Source organism: Sander vitreus, chromosome 4 (genome assembly GCF_031162955.1).
Source record: "Sander vitreus isolate 19-12246 chromosome 4, sanVit1, whole genome shotgun sequence".
NCBI classification, from domain to species: domain Eukaryota; kingdom Metazoa; phylum Chordata; class Actinopteri; order Perciformes; family Percidae; genus Sander; species Sander vitreus.
In genome coordinates, this window is record NC_135858.1 from 11,469,515 (window position 1) to 11,488,615 (window position 19,101).

General features: G+C 38.9%; 2 protein-coding genes and 1 pseudogene across 3 annotated transcripts; 2 read left to right on the forward strand and 1 right to left on the reverse strand.

Moving 5' to 3' along the window:
- Positions 1 to 1,155: 1,155 nt before the first annotated feature.
- LOC144517462 (ammonium transporter Rh type B pseudogene) lies at positions 1,156 to 2,622 on the forward strand (annotated as a pseudogene).
- Positions 2,623 to 5,041: 2,419 nt separating this feature from the next.
- On the reverse strand, positions 5,042 to 9,575 carry LOC144516698 (uncharacterized). 2 transcript variants are annotated; one of them, XM_078248211.1, is made up of 6 exons: positions 9,404 to 9,574; positions 7,227 to 7,343; positions 7,101 to 7,134; positions 6,909 to 6,970; positions 6,754 to 6,833; positions 5,042 to 5,601 (listed from the first exon to the last, which is right to left on the reverse strand). In XM_078248211.1, the coding sequence occupies exons 1-6, from the start codon at positions 9,441 to 9,443 to the stop codon at positions 5,353 to 5,355; spliced, it is 582 nt and encodes a 193-aa protein (XP_078104337.1). In that variant the 5' UTR covers positions 9,444 to 9,574; the 3' UTR covers positions 5,042 to 5,352. The 2 variants fall into 2 exon arrangements, with proteins under 2 accessions (XP_078104337.1, XP_078104338.1); XM_078248212.1 differs by lacking the exon at positions 7,227 to 7,343 and having other exon boundaries at positions 9,404 to 9,575.
- Positions 9,576 to 13,130: 3,555 nt separating this feature from the next.
- Positions 13,131 to 19,094, forward strand: LOC144516700 (translocon-associated protein subunit alpha-like). Its single transcript, XM_078248216.1, has 9 exons — positions 13,131 to 13,282; positions 14,436 to 14,557; positions 15,509 to 15,602; positions 15,811 to 15,938; positions 16,409 to 16,543; positions 16,936 to 17,012; positions 17,931 to 18,009; positions 18,295 to 18,388; positions 18,523 to 19,094. The coding sequence occupies exons 1-9, from the start codon at positions 13,213 to 13,215 to the stop codon at positions 18,585 to 18,587; spliced, it is 864 nt and encodes a 287-aa protein (XP_078104342.1). The 5' UTR covers positions 13,131 to 13,212; the 3' UTR covers positions 18,588 to 19,094.
- Positions 19,095 to 19,101: the final 7 nt, after the last annotated feature.

Here is a 19,101-nt window from a genome sequence, read left to right on the forward strand (position 1 = left end):
TTACACAAAATTAAAGAATATAAGAGAAATCTTGTTAAATATATAAGAGAATATTGTAGGATATTAAACTATTATGTTAAAATAAAATTTTGCCATTACAGTAATTGTGAATAAAACTGAAATTCAACAACGCCTAGCCTAATTGGCACAAGCATTTACTGTCAGAATGCAGCCTCCATTTTGCTTTTGTCAATGTGTCAAATTAACTCAAGCCTTTGTTTAACGGCACCCTTATTAATCTTTTATTAGCACTAAATCATGCTCTTGAAATCTACCTTGAGAGAGGAAGAGGTAGAGGTTTTAACAGGACTGTGATGTGTGCAGGGGCGCGGGAATTAGGGGCGCTGGAGGTGCTGCAGCACCCCCTGTTAGCAAACTGCGATGACAATAAAATGATAGCTTATAAATATCTCTGGTTTCTGTTCCACGACATTTTGTATGTCATGTTTGGGGTGTGGGATGAAGAGAAGGATAATTTTAGTAACAAGAGGGCTTTTCACCAGGGTGGAACAGCTGATCTCTTCACCGTGGAACAGCTGATCCACTTGTGCCTCTGTTTACCAGTGTCTACTGCTGGCTCCGAAAGGTCTTTCTCAGCTCTTCGCTGCCTGAAAACCTGGCTCCGTAGCACTGTCACTCAGAGTAGACTTTCACATATCGCACTGCTTCACGTCCACAAAGACATTTTGGATGATCTGATATTCAGGGTCTCATGGCAGAGTTTATCAGCCGAACTCCAGAGCGCAAATCCTTTTAGTATTTGTCACATACTGAGCTGTTCGATGTTCTGAGTTCGCTGTGCAGTAGCCTATGCACTGTCAGCTCAGCTGTACTTCATGGAGGGGAGGGGAGAGACAGAGGTAGAGTGGTCTGCACCCCGCCCCCCCCCCCCCCCCCCCTCCGCCAGCACCCCCTGCCGAAAATGACTTCCCACGCGTCTTGATGTGTTACATAACATGAGGGGAAGAGAAAAGGTGAGATTTAAGGAATCTGAAGGATTAAAGTAGAGTCTGCACTCAAGGTGCTGCAGAGTTAACCATGTGTTGAGCGGGGCTATGCTCCTTACCCTGCCATGAGCTGCTCTTATCTGATAAAATAGAAGTATAAAAGGAATGGTGCTGCAGCTGGGTGAGCAAATGTAAGCTGTGCATCATCATGAATGTGTCTACAAGTTTAAAGGTGCGCCTGCCGGCACTCGTGCTAGTGTCGGAGGTTGTCATGATAGTTCTTTATGCTGTTTTTGTCACTTATGATGACAATGCCAACGCTAAGCTGCAAAACAATAAGACCAGCCCAATGGAGAACTCCATGTATAGAGACTATCCCTTCTTTGCCGACGTGCAGGTGATGATCTTCATAGGCTTCGGCTGCCTGCTGGCCTTCTTCCGATTCTACGGTTTCAGTGGAATGGTCTTCAACTTTCTTACGGCTACATTTGCGATCCAGTGGGCGATCCTGATGCAAGGTTTCTTCCAGTTTTACTATGATGGTAAAATTCACCTGGGAGTGATCAACCTTCTGAATGCAGAGTTTGCCTGTGCTGTGGTGCTAATCTCTTTTGGAGCTGTGCTTGGGAAGACCAGTCCTGTTCAGCTCCTGGTCATGGCACTGCTGGAGATCTCTGTCTTTTCTTTGACAGAGTGGGCGGTATTGAAATACATTAGAATCAATGATGCAGGTGGCACTATTCTTATTCACCTGTTTGCCTGCTACTTTGGTCTAGGGGTGACGTTTGTGCTGTATCGCCCGAGCCTAAATGAGGGACATTCTAAAGAAATAACTAGCTATCATTCTGACATCCTCTCTGTAATGGGAACCTTGTTCCTCTGGGTGTTCTGGCCTTCATTTAACTCTGCTCTGACCTTTAAGGGTGACGCTCAACACAGAGCAATACTCCACACTTTTATAGGTCTCAGCTCATCCACTATCACCACCTTCGCACTCTCTGCATTGTTCAATAAGAGAGGCAAGCTCACAATGGCTGATATTCAGAACGTGACTCTGGCAGGTGGTGTGACAGTTGGGGCTTCTGTGGACATGATGATTTCCCCTGTAGCTGCATACGCCCTGGGCATCATGGGCTGCACTGCCTGTTTCTTTGGATACAAGTACTTGACCCCCTTTTTGGCCCAACACATGAGGATCCAAGACCAATGTGGTATTCACAACCTCCACGGGCTTACTGGCCTCATATCATCCGCAGCAGGGATCTGTGCCATCCTCCTAGCCACTGAAGAAACCTACGGGCCCAGCATGTACCAGATCTTTTCCCATCGTGCTCCACCTGAGGGAGATCCGAAGCTCCTGGAACTGCAGAGGCTGATTCCTGGGCTGAAGCCAGGCTTAGGTCGTACTGCACAGGAACAAGCTCTCTTCCAGGTGGCAGCTGTCTTCTCCACCATCGCAGCATCTGCAGTTGGTGGGCTGCTCACTGGTTTGGTCATGAAGCTGCCTTTCATGGCATCCCCATCTTACCAGGACTGCTTTGATGATGAGCTTTTCTTCGACATGCCCTCTGACTTTGACAGTGTGGAAGTGCTTAAGACCCCCATAAGCTATGATAAAAAGATACAAATGAGCTCTATGAACACCAAAGTCGACACACTGAGGCAGTCATTATGAGTCATTCCATGTTTAAATTGTCATTACAACTATCTCACCTGTTCGCAAGTGTTATGTGTGATTGATTATTATTCCTGTTGGAGAGATGAAATAGATATGGTTCTTAAACATTAGCCATTCACCAAAAGCTAGTTTTGTATGCAAAATGGCAAAAGGGCAAGTAAAAGTGTAAAATATGATCATATTATTTACACGATAGATGAGTAATGTAATTGCATATTGAACCTGTCAGAAAACTCTGAGATCTATACTCAAATGTCCACGAAGGTTGTTTAAAAGGGGACATTTTTCAGTCATTACTTTTATTTTTAATGATTATATGCTAAAATCATATCAATATTTCATTCAGATTTTAAAAATACTCTAATAATAAATAATAATAAACTTTTTGTTATTAACAAACTCCACAATATTCTTGTACAGCAGGTCCCTGAGAACCTCTGTGATAATTTCAAAGTTTTTTTCACCAAACATTTTTTAATAATTAGTTGCTAAAGTCATACCCCATACACATACATTGCCAAATAGGTATATTTAAAAATATCCATAGAAAATATAACCAAATTGCTCAGCTGTGCATTGCCACAATAGGAAAAGAGTGTAAAACATCAAGCATCTGAAATAACGTTATCTCACTAACCTATAAACAACTGCTTAATGCCAAATCTCCTTACTTTTCTGGAGGTAAAGGCAGAGCAAACTTTTCTGTATTTGATTCCCCAATTAGAAAGTTTGTTTTACACTGTAAGCGCTTGTATTTTATTTACTACTTTGTTTGTCTGTAGATTATTGGGCAGCTTCAGCTCTTAACTAAAATAAATGGTGTGTTTGAGTCAATAAGTTTGTTCCCTTAAGAAAAAAGATAATAAAAATGTCCATAAATAAATGTCTAGCCAGGGTTGTCATTGCCTATATTAAAGTGCATGCCAATAGTTACAGAGGTTGAAGAACTTTTTCCATCACCACAGTATCTTAACTGATAGCATCAACAAAGTGCCTTATCTACTCATCAAATCATCAAAGTTCTATTCAGTGCCCGTGTAAATTGCATTATAAATAAAGTTTATAACTCACACAGTGCTGATACATACTTTGATGTTGATTTGATCATTCTCTTCATGGAAAATTCCTCCATTTGAATTTGTGTTTTACTGATGACAAAGATGATGAAAACATCTGGGGTACTAAATAAGCAAACACACCACCTTGGTGGTTGCCCACAAAGATTTCAGTTCAGATGTAGATTGATGGTGTCAATTTACTTACCTCTGTTTGTTTTACTGTTCAACAACTGTATTTTAAACATTTTTAAATGTGCTACACATAAAACTAAATCAAGCAATCGGTTGATCTTGGAACAGCAGTGGCTTGACCTAAATGCTAACATCAGCATGCCAAGATTGCTTATAATGACAATGCTAAAATGCTGATGTTTAGCAAGTAATGTATGTTCACTGTGTTAGTTCAGCGTGTTAGCATGCTAACATTTGTTCCTTAGCACTTAACACAAAGTACAGCTGAGGCTGCAACCGTGCTGCAATTAGCCATTTATCATTATACAAGTTTAATATCTTCCACACTGATTATTACTTCCTTATCTGCTATCACTGCCATCATGAAAAAGGTTAGGTGATATACAATACAAAGTACAGTTCTCTCTAATAAAAGCCTAGTATGTATAACTATAAGGGCACTCTGAGAGCGCAGACCTCCGCCAAGGCATGCCCTTTTTCAAACTGTTTCAATTTTCCCAATTGGGAACAAATTTGTCCAATTATTCCGACATCATGTGAACCTTCCGACATCCGACATGTGAACCTGCTTTTTTTGTGTATGTCACAATGACATTTTACAGAACTAACCACTGAAACACTGAAGAAGAAAAAACCCAGTTAAAGACTTACTTTAAACAAAGTTTACTTCTTACATTCAGTTTTATTTAGAGTTGCCTATTGCAGTGTCCCCTTTTGGTCAGGTCAGATCTTTAAACATTAACCTAAACCTAAACATCGAAAGCAAGTGACATTAATGTAACCTCAGGAAAGATTACAGCAAGGAGATGGAGCTGGCACTTACAGTAGGCTATAACTGACGTTATCAGTAGAAAATTAGAGGGTCAGCAATTTTTGACTATAGTCAGATATTTATCAATGGGCATGTGAGGCACGTATGTAAAAGTCCCCCCTTCCTATCAAAATTATGTTTTTCTCATTGTTGGATTTTTGAGATTCACTGTGCAGAATGACTTTTTCCCGGATATCCAATTAAGGAAGAAAGTTTCTCTGTGCTCGCACTAAGTTGTGTACGTAAAATCATGAGATTGTGACATCACAACTGATTTGGAAGCCGAGTGTGATGGAAAACCTGGCACTTGTCAAACACAAATTCTATTTCAAAGCACAGTATTTTTATGTCTTCAAACATTTAGGGAAGTTTAATCATCCATGGGTATCATTTCAGTAAAGATTACACAATTAATTAATCTCAGTGTGATTTAGTATATAATCAACAATTTAAAGATAACAATCAAATGCTCTTACAAAAACATACAGCAAAAAATGTAGCCTACTGAACTTTCTCTAGTAAAACAATTGAGTTTGTATGCATGAGCGGTATGATATGCATCACCTGCTAAACAGAAAGGGTTGTCATTGTTGATATAATGTCAAACAACAAACAGCGCCATCCTGTGGTGGCAGGTCAAGCTGCACAAAGACCATTTATGGCATCTCAGAGATGGTTGGCGTAGCCCTCTCCGCTGTCTGCAGTGTCAACGGTTTTGGTGCGCTGGTTTTGCACAGAAGCATACAGATCGGACAGGGTGGAGACAGCATCTGCGTCCCCTTCGTCTTCCTTCTCTGACTCCGGCTGCTCCTCTAAATGAACTACATCTGAGTACTGTATCTGTGGAGAGCTGCGGCCAGACTGCGGCCTGGGAGCCTTCAAGGTCAGGTTGGCATAGCAGCCCTGAGTTTTGGACTGAAGAGAGAAAAAACAAACAATAATGCAATGTCTTCACACAACATTATATGTACAGGACAGGTTTATAGTGACAATTTTAGCAAAGTTATCCAACATGATCCAAAACAACCCTGTCTTGTCCTTACAAAGGCATTCTGCACCAAATGTTCAACAGGTAAAGGCTCTGACACACCAACCCGACAGCCGACATTCGGCAGAAAAGGCGGACTGACTGCCTCCCCGAGTTGGTCAAAAAAGTGCTTTGGAACACACCGAAGCGACGCCGACTTGAGTGTACGTTCTGCGCGTGCACGAGACGTAATACGTCTCCATAACAGCAGGCGGCACTAATCTGTATTGTCGCCCAAAAAGTGAAAAACGGCAGCTGATTGGACTAACGCGTCACGTGGGTCTGGCTGCTCCCGGATTTCAAAGGCCAGACCATAACGGCAGCTCGTTCGGAATACGATCTCATATTTTACGAAACTAGATGTGTTTCTGAAAACATTTTAAGCGAGAAATAGGCCATGCAGTTGCTGAATCTGTCTTCATTTCGGAGCGACAAAGGTCAGTTTAAAAGATTTTCATCAGATTTTGAGAGGTGTTAGTCATGCTCATCCTGCTTGTCATTTCCGGGTTAGCGCTCCACCAATCAGATTGGTTATTGAGTCCGACTGCCCGCCTTCCTATTCAACATGTCAAATCGGCCCAAATGAAGGTGAGCAGTCGGACTCAATGACCAATTACCGGAAATGACAAGCGGGATGAGCCGAACGCCTCTCAAAATCTGACGAAAATCTTTTAAACTGACTTTTGTTGATCTGAAGTGAAGACAGATTCAGCAACTGTATGGCCTATTTCTCACTTAAAATGTTTTCAGAAACACGTTTCGGTGAACTATTTTTTAAAATACGAGATCGTATTCCGAACGAGCCGCCATTATGGTCGGGGAGAAGCCAGACCCGGGGTGATAATACAGATTAGTGCCGCCTGCTGTTATGGAGACGTATTACATCTCGCGCATACGCAGAACGTACGCTCAAGTCGGCGTCGCTTCGGTGTGTTCCAAGGCACTTTTTTGACCAACTCTGGGAGACTGATCAGTCCGTCGAGTTGGTGTTTTCAGAGCCTTTAAACCTCAATCTTTGAAAAGAAGTTTAAGGACTATACCTGTGAGTCAGAATTGACTTTATTTTGATCCCTCAAAGATGAAGACTGTTGAGGATCAGCTCCTGTGACCAAAGTCATGCCTGTGGAAAACAACATCACACTGTACACAGACAGAAAAAGGCATTGAAAGAGACACAGGTGTACAGTGCACTTACTTGTCTGCATGTAGCTTATATTTCCATAAATAGGATTGTCTTCCATCTGCCTTGCGCTCTGCCTTTTATTGGGCAAACAAAGAGGAAATATAATTTTTGAATTTTCAGTTTGGCAATAACTTCTGAAAGGCCATTAGAGAGAAAATTTGTTTGCCTTTGCCTTCAAACATTTAAAAAATAAAGACTACATACCTTTGTCTTGTCCTTGGTATACATATCCCTTTTCCTGTTGCAGTATAAATAATTGTACACTCACTATCAAAAACAGAACATTAATTTGTTTTCACTGGATTTTTCACAAGCAAATAACATAATTACCTGAGCAACATTTTGATACGCAGCAAAAAATATTCCAAGATAGTGAGAGGACCAGCATTGTGCTGATAACAATGAATAGCACCTTTAACTCAAATGGCACAAAAACCAAGTTCCAACCTGGAGAAACAGAGAAAGAGAACTATGTTTTTGATTATGGATCATTTAAAATAATTGAATAGCCCCTCCCAACATGTTTTTTAAAATGTTCTTCTTTCAATGATAAATTGTGTGGGATTTGTTTTTTCCACCAAAAGGTTCAGCTTCTTAGTCAAAATATAAAAATTATATTGACTCCTCCCACATTGAAAAATCCAGAATCTATGAATATTCAAATATTTTCATTTAACTTTATAACATAAGGTGCCCATTCTCAGTGTCTGGAGGCTCTACGTTTCCAAATAACCACATGTATTTAGTTGTGTGAGGAAACCGAAGCAGCACCTAGAGAAAACCTTTGCAGAAATGGAGACAACATGAAAACTCCTCCTGCACAGTGAAGTGACAGTTCTACCCACTGCCAACGTGTCTGCCAACACAGAATTTCAAAGCAAGTCTATCTATAGAGCACATTTTATACACAAAGGCAGTTGAAAATGCATAATATTAATGCACAAAGGACATTGATACAGCATAAAAGATTTAGACAAAACATCTAGACAATCCTGTAAAATGTAGAACCCTGAGACTGAATTATGTCCACTGCCATAGTCACAATGCACATATCGATTTTGTCAGTGTAAATTGTAAGTTGGGCACAGATTGAATGCAGCTTCCTGTCCACAAATCTCTGCCTTTTGGTTGGGTTTGTCACAAGGACTGCATAGCTGAAACAAGATGTGTTTAAAAGATAACTTATGGCTAATAATTAGAGGTGTACGCCTCTGATCAGTGGACTGTTTCAATTACTGCTGAGAAAACAAGGCAATAAAAACAAATAATGGAAACAACACCGCAGTGGTGCCCTTAAGCAAAAGATTTACACCACCTATGTCGTCTGCAGCAGAAGATGTGGTTTTTACTGAGGTGCTCGCATGTGTGAACCGATTGCACAGTGCAGTAGGTTTCTGTTGCAAGAATTCATCAGAAAAACAGAGGTTGAATGCATTTCCTATTTGAAATTTTTTTTTTCTATCCAGCGTACTGTAGAGACTACTCTTACATTACACTGAACCTATGTCTCGCTTGAATGAAGTAAAATATACAGGCAATACACTATTATCTTCAGCAAATATTAGATCCTAAATAAATAAAAATCCTATTTTTGTTCCACTCACTGTTGATGTTTTATTACTAAAGTCTCTCTGAACCATGTCGTCATACTGCCCAAACACAATAAGATAAGAGAAGATAGACTTTATTGATCCCACAATGGGGAAATTCACTTGTTAGTCCAGATGAGAAAAGAGAAGAGTTGATGAAAATCTTTATAGACTTTTTTTGCCCAGGGTTTGGCCTCTCAGCCTATACAGTATACTGTATAGGCTGCCCTACAGTACCTTCTTTAGAATATCAGCAAAGACACTCAAACAAAGGCACTGCCAATGTTGTTATTTTAGGGTAATATTTTTATTTACACTTAATATTCTTCTAAGGAGACACTATAAGTGATATATAGTATATACATATATATATCCTGCTTGTGTATTAAATAAGGTTTATACATATACCTTATGTAACACACATAATTACAATATACAGCATATCATATTATGATGTACATAATATATGAATATTATTCCCATTGTGGTGGGAATGTGAAACACATTCTGTGCATGATGTTGCATGTTGTCGCCTTTGGGCAAAGCAGCACCAACTTAATTAACTCTCTGAGCGATACTCAAACATGACTCTGACTGTGTTTCACTGGCTGCCTTCATTTAGTTGTAGTTTCATCAGAGCGTTTCTGAAAGGAATAATTAGATCACATTGTTGCAGGAAAATATACGTATCTCCTGGCAATAGACTCACCTCTTCAAAAAGAATATGGAATGAGACCACTCTATATCATATTACCTAGTCGCTGTAGGAACCACCGGCTCAGTGTTTTCGACTGCGATATGACGTATGCTGACATATGTTTTAAATGCCCTTTCAATCGCACATCAACCCTTACATCAAGAATGATCATGTTAACGTCTCACATTTAGATGACATTTAGAACTTCAATCAAGACTTACCATCTTGTTGTGTCCCACTGCAACAGCTTTCATTGGCCATGAAGCTTTAACCAAACAAATGTATCTCTCTGTCTGTCTCTCTTACTATACTGTAAATCTGATAAACAAGGCTACAGCATCTGTTGCTTGAATATCCTCACACGGTGTGATGCTACTCGAAGAAGAAGACTGATTTCTTTTCTCGAAAGGATTGGTTACAGGATGTGTGCTTTTGCAGAAAACCACAAACTTGTTTTAGAATGTGAAAAACATCAAGGCAATACATAGTGAGAATGTGAATGTGTCTTTTGACAATATTAAGGAATAGTATAGTTAAAACAACCACATTTCAAATATATTACCCTAATAATTCCTTTCATTTTGTCATGTTTCTATATTTTTTTGAAGAAAAACAAAGGTTAATGGGTAAATTCTCCTTCAACACTCAACATGTCAAATATAAATGACACTAACTCAGCTAAAAGCAATGACACATTTGATGTTATCCTAGATGTATTTATACACCTGTAAAGTCATCAGTGAGCTGTTAGGACAAAAATACACTAGTGACAATGACTGAGACTAACCAGTAAGTGTGAAGGAAAATTCCATTAGTAACGGCTTCACCTACAGGAGCAAGATCATGTTGGTTTATTTAATTTTTATCATGATGACCTCATTAAATGGAAGCAAACTTCTCTCTGTAGCTGGACCTGCTAAACCTGGGCTGCAGCTGGCAGAACATACTGTATATGGCCTTTGGCTGCTCTTAGAGGTTTGTAGCATCTTAATATAATATTGTACTGTATTTTTTGCATTTATTGCTTTATTTTTATGTATCATTTATTTATTTATTTTTACTCCTTTTGCTTGATTTTTGTGGTTGTGTTGTGCACTTCAATTTGTACAGTACTTTGGTCAACTTCGGTTGTTTTAAATGTGCTATATAAATAAACTTGACTAGACTTGACTATATTAGCTGCTGTGTTGACTAGCTCCTGTGAAACAATGGGGATCTTACAAGAGGCAGATGTCCCCAGAGAATATCCCTACATGACTGTGTTAACATTCAAACTAGTATCCTGGTTTTAAGTCTCTTTAAGTTTTTGGAAACCTGGACCACAGTTCAACCTGATTATGATGCTCTCTGTATGCCTGATTCTACTATTACCCATGTTTCTAATCATCTGTTGGTGCAGCCATGTGTTTGGCTTCTCTACAGCCATCAGATCTCTTTAAATCTTCTTCTGACTGAGTCATCGCAACATTTGAGGATAAACCAAATTTGTTTTCTAGACTCTGGATTTACTTTCATCTGATGACCAATACAAAGTGACTTGTTGGGTCTGGGAACTCACCATTGGCAGGTCTCAATCCAAGGGGCGGGATAAACGGTTATCTTTCAAAATCCCTCTACACTCATAGCCAACCAGAGCAATGCTAGTTAATAGATTAAACTTTTGCCGTATCCAGTTGGCAAAACCCCGAACACATCTTCATTTTTTAAGAATAACTTTAGTGCTTAACTCCAAGTCTTCCAGAGTTGGGTGAGTGGTTTCCTGTAGGATGTGCGGGCTACTATAGGTCAAGTCATGTCCACCTTTACATCATGATACACAGTTATAAGAGATGAATCTGCTATGTGTGAGTTTTTAAGAATTTATCAAAGGAAGCAGTGCATATAGGACACTATTAAAATGTTTGACATGATGATTCTCTGCTCATAAGATGGTTTAGGGGCATTGTGTGAGATCAAAGGAATAGTTAGAGAAATAAAATAGATGCATCTAAATGGGAGCAGAGAAAACCCCAAGAAGAGGATTCGGTTTGCTTTTCTTTTTTTTTTCTTTTTTTCTTTTTTTTTTTATAGACCAGGCATGTATTCTCTTTAGATTTCAATCTACAGTATGCTATTGCTCCAAATGAGCTATAGGGACATCTTGAGGTCATTTGGTCGATCCACGTCCTACACTGTTTTAATTTTCTTCCTCATGGTTTCAGCCAGTCTCTCAGCCCTGATACCAAGTTCACACAAACTCAGGCAAATCAGAGACCGATTCATTGTTTCTGCAGCAGACTTCAGAAGCAGACTTCAGAAACAATTATGGGAAAATAATATGGGAAAACTGTTTTTATTTAAGGAGTGCAAGGACATTAAAGCGCCCATATTATGCTCATTTTCAGGTTCATAATTGTATTTTAAGGTTGTACCAGAATAGGTTTACATGGTTTAATTTTCAAAAAACACCATATTTTTGTTGTACTGCACAGCTCTCTCTCACTGCTGCAGATTCTCTTTTCACCTGGTCTCTGTTTTAGCTACAGAGTGAGACCTCTTTTCTTCTTCTTCTTCTGTACTATCTTTGATTGCACTCGCACATGCGCAGTAGCTCAGATGTACATCATGTCAGCTAGCTAGCTCCATAGACAGTAAAAGAAAGGCTGTTTCTACAACTTCGGTCAGTTACAAGGCAGGATTAGCTGGGAGGCTTCTAAATGAGGGCGCACATGTAAGTAGTTCTTTTGTAGATTATGGTGAACTTGTGTGTGTTGTAGCAGTGCTTTGCTATTGAGAACGAGGAGCATGCTAGCATTAGCATTAGCGTTAGCATGCTAACGCTAACGCTACGAGCTAACGGTTAGCCAGCTTGTTTCGGCTTGTGACGTCACAACAGCTCACCCAGAGACTGAAGGCAGGACACATTCAGAAACCGTATCTCACTCAAAACAGCAAGTAAAAGTATGAAAGTACTATCAGCAAAATGCATTTAAAGTGCTATATTAGCAGTAACAGTAGGCCTACTCATGCAAAAGAGTAAACCCTGAGTGAGTAAACGATAGTATTTTATTATATATCTGATGCAATAACATGTAAAAAGCATTGCATTTCTGTGGCTGGTCAAAAGAGAGCTGTAACTACTTTACATACTGTTGGGTACTTTATTCTACAACAATGACTGTTATGCGGCTACATTCATTTAAGTTCAAGTAGAAGTAGCCTAAAATGGAAATACTCAAGGAGTAATTCATGGAATTCTATTTATCACATGAACACCAGAGGATGTAAAATGACAAAATAAGATGTGCAAAATAAAAACCTATTTTGCTATATGAAAGGGCAGCTTTTTTCATTAATGCATAAAGAAAGTGAAGGAGAGAACCCAACTGTACAGTGTGCGCAAAAAGAAGCAAAATGTGCAACAGTTAAGTAGCCACATCTCATTGTAAATCTGATTCGAATAGTGCCTTTTATTTATTTATTGATGCTGTTTTGTTGCCACTGCTGCTGTCTGTTTACTAAATCTATTTTATTTAACTATTTTTTGTAATGTTTTTATTCACTTATTTTCTTTATTTTGTCTACATCGAGAGAAGCCACAATTGCATTTTAATAATGATAGCCTTTATATGATAATAAAGAGCATTCTGATTCTGATGATCTCAACTGCCATTATATTAATAAGGACTAGGTCTACGTCTAAACGAGTAGCCTAACCTAGACGGACAAGCAGCCTGTTGTCAATTTTAAGTTTGCACAATATTGTTTGAAAGCAAAACCTTAAGTTGTCACACGTTTTCTAGTCTCGCATTGTCAGACCTATATGTCCACGGCGCTGTGGAGTAGCCTACGTTTTCTGATACTAATGCTACTAGTAAAACACAACTCGCTGGAGCTTTAAAAAAACAGTCGGCCCTCCCAAACCAAACCTCCTCCAGACAGACCTAACAGGCGGGTCTAACGTCCTCTTATCCCGCCCACTGCTCTGCTGCAGTCCTCTCCTCTCCTGAACGCTGATGTGTTACTAACTTCAGCCTCCAACTCTGCCAAAATGTTCAATTTCGGATCAAAATTTCTGGTGCTGTTACTCCTGGCCTTCCCCTGTGGATTAATATCCATCGGTAAGACATTTTCTTCTTTGAAGCAGACGGTTTATCTCGTCGCCTCACTTCGGCAACAAGTTATTAGACAGCCTCTCATATTGACGTGGCATAGTCACGTAGCTATTCAGCAGCTTTAAGCCACCGCTTTCTAAACGTCAATGTATAGACTTGTTATCCATACGTTTATTCATAGCATTGAGTGGTAGCTCGTCTCTTTGACTCTGAAAATAATCGGCTTCTTTAACCAGCCGCTGCCGTCTAAGCGTAGGAAAATAATGTCAGCCATTAAATGTGAAGTTAAATTTCACTTTGTGAACTTTAGAGGTGATTTTAGACAATGTGTACAAGTCGTTGTGAATGCAGCAACAGTTAACGGCTCCCTCTTGCTGGGACACGTCACCATAGATAAGATGGTAACTTAGCCTACTATATGTTTGTTGGTGTCTCTTAAGCTTTTTCCCCGCTGACTTTAAAGTGGGGACTTTGGTTGTGTTGCTGTTGTTCATTTTACACTTGCAACAAAGTTTGTCTGCAGACAGGTAAATACCTGGCAATAATGAAAATGTATAAACATTTACAATCTGTAAAAATTGGACTTGATTCATTCATTTTATATTCCATTTGAATTATTGTGAACACTGCTGGTCAATCCAGCTAAAACATTACTTTAAACATTTGATTCATTGATTGGTTTATTGCTTAATGGTGTAATATTGTAGCCTAGTTCTACCACCAAGAAAAGATACATTTACATTTTTTCAGAAGATCAAATTGTATTGTTTTCACACTTTTTCCACAGCTACACTTATCATTCTCCACACAAAAAAACAGTTCAACTCAATATTTTTGACCAAATACCTTGATATCGACATACAGTGATGCTTTAGGGATGACTGTTGGCATTTGTAGGAGATATACAAACATAAAAGTTGTGTAAAAGAAAAAATATCAATACAGGCTTGCATTGTCCATTTTGCTTACTAAAAACTGTCAAAAGATTGCTAGCTGAGAAAATCCACTGACCACAACAGTTTTTAACACCAGGAAAACGCACTTCATCAGTATTAATGTATTATCATGTATTAAGATGGGACAATAATCAAATCCTGGACGATAATCATTATTAACATTATTTCCTCATTTCTATGTTTGTGTATTTTGCCCCGTGCAGGCCAGGTCTCTGCAGACTCCGACTCTGCTGAGGACATTGCTGAGGACCCAGATGCTGCAGTAGATGAGGAGGAGGAAGATGATGAAGAGGTGCTCGTTGAGGAAGATCAGATACAACCATCGGTATGTTTAATTCATACGCAGTATAGCAATTTCCATAGATGTACATGCAGATGATTAATAGGGGTGTCACGATTCTCCAAATCCTCCATTCGATTACATTTTAGATTTTAAGGTCACGATTCGATTCTCAAATTTTACATTTTTTTTTTTTTTTTAAAGCACAGGTTGCTATGCCATTATTCAAATAATATTCTAAGATTTAATGCTCAAATGCAGCCTGTTATTAATATGTACTACATTACTATTAAGCATGTGGTTGTTGTTACATATTCTGTCCACTAGAGGGACTTCCAACATCAGCCTGACCTCGAAGGGGACCTACGTCACAGCGCATCGCATTTCCGACATGCCGCTCTGTTTACATTCATTTCCCACCACAAGAACACAGCGACACAAATCAACAGAGAACTCCGGAATGAAACATGATCTAACAAGTGTAGTGAAGCAGCTCTGTTGTAAAGGCTAACGGTGCTCGGCTAGCACAATTACATCATGTTAGAAAGCAGAGCCGACACGATTTGTCAAAAAATAAAGTAACAAAAGTGTTAGCCACGATGCTAATGTCATTGATAACTGAGCCAAACGGTGCTGTCACTGCTATCAAACGTTGTCACTCACTGGAAATCCAAAATACTTCCACACCGGCGACTTCAGTGAAAGAGGAGGGGGTTCAACTTCTGTCGAAGGGTCTCCTGCATCTGCAGTTGCTATGTTATCTTTTGACTGGATGTAGCTAAGTTAGAGGAGTTTGACTCGCAGCACTTCAACACGTGTTTTTTTTCCGCTTGACAAGCCAACTGGACGTGACCTGGGGGCGTGGCAGCATCGACGATTCCATTTTTTAATTCGAAGTTCGAGATTGTGACTTAATTTCGGTCGATTTCAAATTAAAATCAAAATCGTGACACCCTTAATGATTAAGTAACAATGTCATGCGTTGGTCCTCCTCAGGAAGGAGAGGAAGAAGACTCTGATGAAGCAGCTGATAAACTCTTAACATCTCACCCTGATGCCGACACAACCATCCTCTTCATGACAGGAGAAGGTTGGTTCAGCTCCTGTTATTTTTCAACCGGTTAGCTTTTACAGTGTTTACACTAAGTGAATACATCATCCCGGACTGCTTTTATTTTATGGGGCAACATAGCAGGCAATCCTCCGACTTTTGTAGTCCATCTTATAACTCGTACTTAATTTATATTCATGATTCTTTTATTATATTCATGATTTACTTGTATTTGTAATACATTTAGAGTTTCCTGCCAATGAAATTGTGAGGTTCCTGGTGGGTTTTACCAACAAGGGAAGTCAGGATTTCACCGTTCAGTCGTTGGAGGCCTCCTTCCGTTACCCCCAAGACTTCCAGTTCTACATTCAGAATGTAAGTTTAATCTTTAACTAAAAAAATATTTTTTTTTAAAAAACCGGCAAACATTTGCTCCACATTTTTGACTCAATCTGGAGTCTGATACAAAATAATTTAAGAATGCAATCACTTGTTGATTTGTTTTCACTTTGAGATGATCAAAAAGTACTCAGTGCCTACGTGTCTCAAAGTTTTTGTGGTGTGGTTGTATAAGAGTATGGTAAAATATAATTCTCAATGATTTTGATGTTTATAAAATACTCGTGTTTAAAAACAAAAACAAATTACAATTGCACATAATGCTCTTTATAATTTGATTCTGATGCCATCACATGGATTTCTAGCATTTTTTTTTTTAACCTTAAGTAGAAGACAAGCATGAAAAACATGCATGTCCATGTATGTATGTAGCTACTGTGTACTTCTATGTTTGTGTTGCTAAAAAGTCATTTTTTTTAATGATGTACATTGTATCTTTTGATTAGTTCACAGCATTGCCTCTGAGCACTGTAGTGCAGCCTCAGTCTCAGGCCTCCTTTGAGTACTCCTTTATCCCAGCTCAGCCCATGGCAGGTCGCCCTTTTGGTCTTGTTATCCTCCTCAACTATCTTGACATTGAGGTAAAAAGGTTTTTCATTATTTATTTATTTAAGGGAAGAAAAAAAAGTTTGGTGGTGCTAGAGAAAAGATGAAGTGTGATGATTTTTGCTCTGCAGGGAGGTTTTTCTAAGCCCATCTCAAATTCTGATGATTCATGAAAATGAATACCTGAAGAAGACATTTTCAACAAAGCAGTCTGTCTTTCTGTTTGTCTTCATGTAACAGCTACATTTTCTATTTTTGTATAATGGGGATGGCTGGCGATTTTGAGCTTTGACTGTTGTTTCCAAGCTATTGACATTGATATTCCGATTTTGAAAGAGCAGCTATAAAAACCTTTAAGAAAGCTCTTGTTTCAAGGTAATTGATTACATAGAGTATTATCTTATTAGTTTTTCAAATTTTTCTTAAGGGGAACGTGTTCCAGACTGCCATTTACAACCAGACTGTCACCATCATTGAGCTAGAAGAAGGACTGGACGGGGAAACGTAAGGCTTTCTTCTACTATGTTCTATACTATCATACATGCATCATGCATACTTGTTAATGAACATGTAGGTACAGTTATTGCTCTTTCATATTATTTCACTGAAATAACACACAATAAACACAAAACTAGAAGGAAGACCAAAATGACTGAATAAGAGAAGGCAGTAGGTGGCTGTTTTTAAATCAATTTCTGCATTTCAGTTCTCTGTAAATAATGTGTAAATCTAATTATTTTGCCCCCTATTACTTATTTGAAATGTCTCTGTAGGCTACATTCGGAAGGCTTCACAATACCAGCATTCCCAGACTATTGCAGCACATGTAAGAACCTGTAAAAGGAGGTGTGAAATTGGCACTAAGAGACTAGTTGTCAGAATTGTGCTGCTGATGCAAGATGCAGAATGTGTCACCAGCAAATTATTCAAGCAAAACAATTTTTTTTGCATCCTAAAATCTCAACACTGATCAGAAAATGTTGCAGATACAGATCGCAAGAATGTCATTTTTGGGCACAATGTCGCCAATTTACTGTTGAGGTTACTGAGAAGTTACTGATGAGGATAATCTATATGATTATATTTTGCTATTTTCGATGGCTTGTTTGTGCTCCGATATATAATTTGCATACATTATTTAGTATAAACTGCAGAATATTTAGGAGAAGTTATAGAAATGTTTTCAAACCACCATTTTCAACTAACTTGGTTGCTACAATTATTTAAATAAAAGCATTGCAAAAAAGCCATTTGAAACGTGGATGGCATTGTAATGGCCATGCATTGCAAATAAAGTAAATAGCATCAGTCATCCAGTAGCCATGCATCACTCAGAGTATGCAAAAACACAAAATAACTGTGTAATTCTTTTAGTGATTTCTGTTCACTGATTAAAGAGATCACTTTGTTTTTTTTCTGCAGAATGTTCATGTACATCTTCTTGGTTGGACTGGTGGCCCTGATGCTCTTTGGGATGTACCAGGTCCTGGAAACAAGGACGGTATGTACTTTATTCTTAATGTGACGATATGTATGTTTGGTTGACATGTTCTTGGGAGACAGGGTGAGTAATTTCCTCTGTTTTACCAATGCAAATGTAATCAAATGTTTTTGTGTATAAAGTCAACAGCCGCAAATGGAAAAGAGTGCAAACTAGCAAGTGGCATCATCCATCCTCCTCCCTGTAAAATCTCCTTAAACAGGGATACATTGATATTAGAGCAGGCTCATGGATAAAATGGTTTTAAAATTAGACTGTTGTTGTATTTCAACTTGTGTTTTGCAGAAAAAGAGAATCCCAGTAAAAATAGAGAAGGGCACTGGTGGGATGAACGATGTGGACATCAGCTGGATTCCTCAGGAGACTCTCAATGTCATGAGTATGTTCATTTTTATCCCCAACTGTTACAAGTAATAACAGACTGAACAGAGAAGTGATTATTTTGCTCATATTACTGTTGCTCTCCATGAAAATGAAGCAACACAGATCTGATCTTTACATCCTGTCTTACAGACAAAGCTTCCCCTAAAGCATCTCCACGCAAACGAACCAATAGGGCAGCTGGAGCAGATCAATAAAACTGTCCTCTTCCATCCATCATCATACTGTCATCAGGCTTTCAAAGCTCATTTCCTCACCACGGTAACCACGTTACCCAGCCTGAGCAATGTGTTTGAGATGTTTGTATGGATCTAAGCCTCTCATCCTGCTGCTCTGCTGGAACCTCGACCAAAGAGCATCCTGAACTATACTGGTCTGATCAGAGCAAGACCATTTAGACACTAACAGGACTGAACTACAGTTCATTTTTAAAGGGACATTCCTATTTCATCTTTTGAAAAAGATGAATCCCCTCCTCTCCAATGCAAACACCATTGTGCCTTATCTGTACTGTATCTGTGGTGCCTGCAACGACTCAATGGTAAGAAAAAAGTATATGCAATTGATTAAAGGGTTGCCCACTGATACCCTTCTGCTTTTAACATCTGCTTACATGTCGTTTATAAAATTACAAATTTTGTTTTTCAATGGAGCAATGGCAGCTGAAACAACCATTAAAACAGTGTTCTCTGGAGGCTACTTTACCCATTT